At 51.3% G+C, this 6,382-nt stretch overlaps 1 protein-coding gene across 1 annotated transcript; it reads left to right on the top strand.

Moving 5' to 3' along the window:
* Positions 1-4,853: 4,853 nt before the first annotated feature.
* Positions 4,854-5,291, top strand: GAST (gastrin). The gene is made up of 2 exons (XM_063109194.1): positions 4,854-5,052; positions 5,188-5,291. The coding sequence occupies exons 1-2, from the start codon at positions 4,854-4,856 to the stop codon at positions 5,289-5,291; spliced, it is 303 nt and encodes a 100-aa protein (XP_062965264.1).
* The last annotated feature ends 1,091 nt before the right edge of the window (positions 5,292-6,382 follow it).

Genomic DNA, 6,382 nt, shown 5'->3' with positions numbered 1-6,382 from the left:
TCCATGGGCTCACTGGGTCCTCTGGTGAGGGTCTCACAAAACCAAGGTGTCTTTTCTGGAAGCTCTGGGGCTGAATTCACCTCCAAGCTCATCCACGTTGTTGGCCGGATTCGGTTCTGTGAGGCTGTGGGGCCAGGGGACTCTCTCCGCTCCCTAAGGCCACCCGCATTTCTTGTGCCACTGCCCTCCCCACGCCCCCCACCTTCAAAGCTGCATGTCAAGTTCTTCTAACACTTCAAATCTCTCGGATTTATCCTCAGCCCGTCTCCTCTGCCTCTAGCCAAAGAAACCTCTCTGCTTTTAAAAGCTCAGTGATGGGCCCACTCACACAATCCAGGGAAACTCCCTATTGGAAACTCTGTAACTTCAATAATATCCGCAAAGTCTCTTTTGCTATGTCATGCCACATATTCACAGGTTCCAGGGATTGGGATGTGGACATCTTCGGAGTGACCATCATTCTGCCAGCGACACCCCTCCTGGGAGGACAGACACCTGAGTTTTAGGCCAAGCTCTCCTTTCTCATTGTGTGAAATCAGGACGGGGATGGTTTCACCTGTCTGAGCCTCAGTTTCTTCATCTGTAGAATGGGGACAACCAGCACTTATGACCTAGGATGATGGTGAAGAGCAACTACATTCATTCATGCAAAGTGCTTATGAGTAACTGGCTCACCACATTATCATCATTATGATGACAGGGGCAGGGTACACAGGGAGGCAGATAGGCCTGGGTCCCAGGGTCTGGGATCTGGTCTTCAACTTCCTAGGCCCAGGTACTGGATTTTCTGGCCACCGGGCTAGTCAGTGCTGGAGCCAGGATTTGAACCCTGGCCTCACCGGTTCCAAACCCCCCTGCACACCATTAGGTGCTGGCCTCTGGGAGGCCCAGCCTGCATAGACCCCATCCCTGCCTCCTCTCTCAGTGACAGTGAGGCGGGTGTCCCTCTGAGTCCCATCCAGGGGGAGGGAAAACCTTGGATTCACAGAGTGATTATTAAGCCTTAGGGGAGGAGAAGCTCCCAAGCGTGCAAAGCGTGTGCACAGACATCGTCACATTTCCCCTTTACCGCAGCCATGTGAGGCAGGAATGAATGATTCCCATTTCACAGAGAAGGTTGACTGAGAGCCGGAGAGGACAAGGGGGAGAGGGTGCAAAAGGAATTAAATATCCATGATTTTCTGGGCATTGTGCAAGGTGCTTTATGTACATCGTCTTCCCAAGGCCCCCACCCCAAGTTGTTTTCCTCATTTCCTGGAGGAGAAAAGGATTCAGAGAGGAGGAAATATTTGCCCAAAGTTCAACAGCTAGAAAAGGGCAGGACCAGGAAAACACTTTCCGTCAGACAAGGTCCCCTCTGCAGGAGAACATGCAGTGTCCATGACTGTGAATTCCTTGGGGCGAGGACTGTCTCTGAACACAACTCCTTTCCTACATACCTGGCAGTGGCTGCAGACAGTGACACGGCACTACCACCTGTCGAATGGGAGGCACGCTTCTGCTTGGTGAAATTGCCAGGCTCATGCAACAAGCCTGGGGAAGATCAGCCAGGTGGACATAACCCCCCTATGGGCAGAAATAAGTCTTGGGCTTCAGCACCATCAGGGCTCTGCTGAAAGCTTATCATGTCCCGTTACCACAGCAACACTAACCTCTCCCTTCCCGTAGGGTATGGGCAAAGCTGCTCCCACCCTACCTTTTCCCCCAAGCCGCCTCAAAGTCCTCCCATCTCTGAGATTCTGTGATTCAATGACTTATCACCAAAGCCTACACTGTTCCTGTCGTTTTCATTTATTTCATCTGCTGAGTCACCGTGTCCTGCTATGAATTAAAGTGGTTATTCACAAGAACATTTGGCCGCCAGTTGCCATGGACACTTTGCAGCCTGCTTCCTGCATTGCCTGTTAATTCTCAGCAAGGCTGCCTGTAAGCGTGGGTACCATTGCCCTTATCCGAGACCCATGGGGCATCAAAACCCCCCCCACACAAGGAGGTGGCCCTGATGACGCATGAACAAGAGCAAAATCACTAGTCCTAACTACGGAAAAATCAAAAACAACCTAGAGCACATTACATCCAAACCATGTCAAGGCAGCAATTTATCAAATAAGTCAACAAGTATACCGTTTTGTTTTCTGATACATCTTTGGCAAAAACTTTGGACTGTTTGCTGACCATTGTAAGATGTATTTTTATATTGATAAGTTGTGAATGCTTTATGCAGATTACTACCTCCCCTTGAAAACAAAATGAGAGAGGCTTGGAATGCAGGGCACTTGAGGAACGGGCTCTGGTAGGGGGCTTGTAAGAAGTGGGGATGGGCACCTCCCCCAACCCTTGCAAATGTCCTTGGTCGATGGACAGCAAGCAGCAAGCCGAGTCCAGCCCAGCACAGAGAGAAGGAGGAGAAGGCAGCCACTGAGAGCTTCCACAATAAGGGAAGGGTGAAGGGGGTTCAGAGGCGACCAGGACGTGAACCACTAGGCAGAAAGAGCAGAGCCATCAGCCCATGGCCCATTGCTCCTGATAACTACAGCACGTCATGTTTGCAGAGCCCAGCAGAGGGGACAGGGGATCAATACATTACCCCCACCTTCACCCACTCTCTGCTCATCAAACATCAGTGTATGGTGAAATATGCTTTCTCTGAATCTAGGGTTATTTGAGGGGTCACCTACCCCCACCCAAGGGATGTAGTCGGAGGGATGAGTCACAGGCCTCTGACCCCAAGGATATGGTGGGGGGGTGCTGTTCCAGACCCAGGGAGCTTGTCTCCTGCCTGGCCCTCATGTCCAGCTAAAGAGCTGCCCCCACCCTGCTCCAGCCCTACCCTTCCCTTCACCCATTCCGATGACTGGCTGACACTAAATGACAGGGTGGGGCAGGGTGATGGGTTGTACCTGTGCCCCCCCATTCCTCTCCCTGTGGGGGAGCCTGATCTCCTGGGGGAGGAGGGCTTGGGAGGGACCTTGAGGGCTTTATAAGGCAGGCCTGGAGCAACAAGCAGAGCAGAGGACTGAGAGGCACCAGGTCCAGCCCAGCACCACCCACCCCCCAGCTCTGCAGGTGAGAAAACCCAAGAGGGAAGGGGAGAGGCTGAAAAGAGGGTTGACAGGCCCCCTTCCCCCATCAAGGCCACTATCCAGAGCCTGGGACTCATGCCTTGGTATCCCCAGGTCTGGGACCCTTCCCTTTGCCCAGGATGGGACTAGGTCTCACCTCTAGGTCCCACTTGGCATTCCCACCCCTTGCCTTCTACCTGTCCTGCTGCTCCAACCAGGGCCATGACCCTCTTACTCCACACTCATCCCAGCCCTGAGAGGTGAGGAGGACAGGAGCCCTTCTCCCCTCACTCAGGTGAGAAAACTGAGGCCCAGAGGGCAGATGTGACTTGCCCAACATCATACAAATTATTAGGCAGTGATGAAACTTGAACCCATGGCTCATGGATCCCATCTCAAGCTCTTTCCTGGACCAGCACTGCCCGAAAGAACTTTCCATGATGGTGGAAATGTTCTATACCTGCACTGTCCAGTACAGTAGCCACTAGCCTCCTGTGCACTTGAAATGTGGCTAGTGTGAGGGAAGACTTTTTATTGTAATTAAAGAGCTACGTTTGGCTAATGGCAACAGTATTGGACATGACATGTGGCTAGTATTGGACAATGCTGCTCTAGATTACTGACTTTTCAACTTTGTGTCTTTAGCAGCAGAATTATTTTTCTCCCAAAGGAAATCTACAAAAGACCTCATTATAGGGGAAAAAAAAAAACTATAAAAGCAGTGTATTATTAATATAAATGGATTTTTACAAGGGAAGCTTTGTATCATTTACTTATGATAAAACCAATCAGAACAATGAGGCTATGGGCCAACCCTGTGGCTCACTCGGGAGAGTGCGGCGCTGGGAGCGCCGAGGCCGTGGGTTCGGATCCTATATAGGGACGGCCGGTGCGCTCACTGGCTGAGCGCGGCACGGGCGACATCAAGCCAAGGGTTATGATCCCCTTACCGGTCACAAAAAAAAAAAAAAAAAAAAAGAACAATGAGGCTGAAAGATCATAAAATGGTGAATCCAGACAACAGATGAGCTTTTAAATTTTGTTTGTTCCAGCAGCCAGTTTAGTTCTGTATTGTGGTTTCCCCAAATTTGATTCACCGTCATATCTAGTTACAAATGATGACAGTTTAATTTTTTTCTTAATTGCTTAATCACTATCACAGGATATTCCTCAGTTAAGCAAAAATGGCAAGAGAGGCTTTTCTCTGAGGGCAGCACAAAAACAGTGTGACCTGGCCACACATTGCATGTGCTGGTGGCCTCCAAAGCAATAGCATGTATCTGTAACACATGATACATGCTATTGAGTACATGTGTTCATCTGGTACTACAGTTTGAAAGTTATTTTATTTATTTATTTTTTTAAAGATGACCATAAAGGGATCTTTACCCTTAACTTGGTGTTGTCAGCACCACGCTCTCCCAAGTGAGCCACGGGCCGGCCCCTGAAAGCTCACTTTAAATTAGAAGACTTAAATACGTACAGCGCTGCTGACATGGCCTCAAATTCTACAGAACAGTTTGGAAATCATTGCTCTAGGCTTTGGATTTCTCCAAGAGAAGCAATGGCTGTAATTAGGGTAGGTAAGGAAGGAAGAGGCAAGGCTTGGAGACCTGGTGGAGCTGGCAGGAACAGGAGAAACAAGCTGAAGAAATAGTCCACAACCCCCACAGAGTTGCAGACCTATCACCAGGTGGAGGCCTAGAGTCCACCTGGCCCATCCCCCTGCCTCTGGGCCTGCGAGGGACAGACCCACCTTCAGACTCGGCCCCTCTCCCCTTTGCAGACAAGATGCAACGACTGTGTGTGTATGCACTGATCCTCGCGCTGGCTCTGGCCACCTCCTCTGAAGCTTCTTGGAAGCTGCGGGATGCACCCTCAGGTCCAGTGGCCAACAAGGTCCTAGAGCCACACTGGCTGGACCAGCTGGCCCCAGCCTCTCACCACCGAAGGCAGCTGGGGCCCCAGGATCCCCCACACCTTGTGGCAGGTAGGAGCTGCTGACCCTCCTCCCTGCTTGCCCCATGCAGCCAAGTTTGGCCAAGGTCCCCCCCGACTGGCCTTGACCTCGATTCCTGGAGGCTAGGCATCTTTCCCCTCTGCTCACCTCCTCTCACCTCCCCAGACCTGTCCAAGAAGCAAGGGCCATGGCTGGAGGAAGAAGAAGAAGCATATGGGTGGATGGACTTCGGCCGCCGCAGTGCTGAGGAAAGGGACCAGCGTCCCTAGAACCAAGCTTCAGAGCCCAGCCACCTCCCACCCCACCCCAGCCCTGTACCATGAAAAACAGCAAAATAAACTAGTTTTCAGTGGCTCAATGGATTGTGTCAAGTGCTGTGGGGCAGGGGAGGGGGTTTGGCTGGTGGGGAGGGTTGAGGCAGGGAGGAGAGTTGAGCGTCCCCTGCGGGCAGGGACCAGGGCTCATTCTTCTCGGTGTCCCCAGAGCCCAACACTAAACAAGAATCTATACCAGTGGGTGGGAGAATAGGTGGTGGGGTTCGTAGCCAAAGTGAGCTTTTTGAAAGATAAATCAAATACTGTCACTCTCGGTTTTAACCTTTCAGTACTTCCCATTGCCCTTAGAATAAAACCCCAACCCCCTGCCAAGCCCTCAGAGCTAGCCCTGCTGTCCTCTTCCCCCACGGTCGCCCCGTGTCTCCCTCCTCTTCCTCTTCACAGACACACCCCGTTCTTCCCTGCTCAGAGCTTTTGTCCTTGTTTTTCCCTGTGCCTGGGATGCTCTTCCCCAGGCACCAATGTGCCAAGCTCCCTTTTTCTCCTTGGAGTCTTGGTTGAAATGCCCCTCCCAGGGGACCTACGCTTTCTACTCATCACCGATCGCACACAGACCCCCTTATTCCCTCTTCCAGCGTCATCTTTTCTTTTGAGCACATTTCACAATCTGTAGTGGTTTTGCTTGACAGTTTATTGTCTGCCTCCACCGCTAGACGGGACAGTGTGAGAGCGGGGACCACATGCCTCTCTTCCCTGCTGTATCCCCAGTGCCAAGAACAGGAGGAGGGACCCAATAAATAGTTGTCAGATGAACAGGTTATTGGCTGGTGCAGGCGCTTCCTGGAGTCTTGCCCGTTTTCCCTCACGGTTCTGGTGCCTATCGACAGTAACCTGCTATAGGCACAAGTCGCTCTCCACCTGAGAGCTGTCGGGGAGGAACATTTTTTCCTCTTCCCTTCTTAAGTTTATGGCTGGAGCTCTGTAATGAAGGGCAGGATACAAGAAAAAAGCAAACAAGTTTATTAATATGTGGATCGCACATTGAACAAATGGAGTATCCAGAGATAACTCCAAAAGGTGGCTCA

Source organism: Cynocephalus volans, chromosome 10, assembly GCF_027409185.1.
Source record: "Cynocephalus volans isolate mCynVol1 chromosome 10, mCynVol1.pri, whole genome shotgun sequence".
NCBI classification, from domain to species: Eukaryota; Metazoa; Chordata; class Mammalia; order Dermoptera; family Cynocephalidae; genus Cynocephalus; species Cynocephalus volans.
Note: the sequence above shows the minus strand (reverse complement) of the source record. Positions and strands in the feature narration are given on the sequence as shown.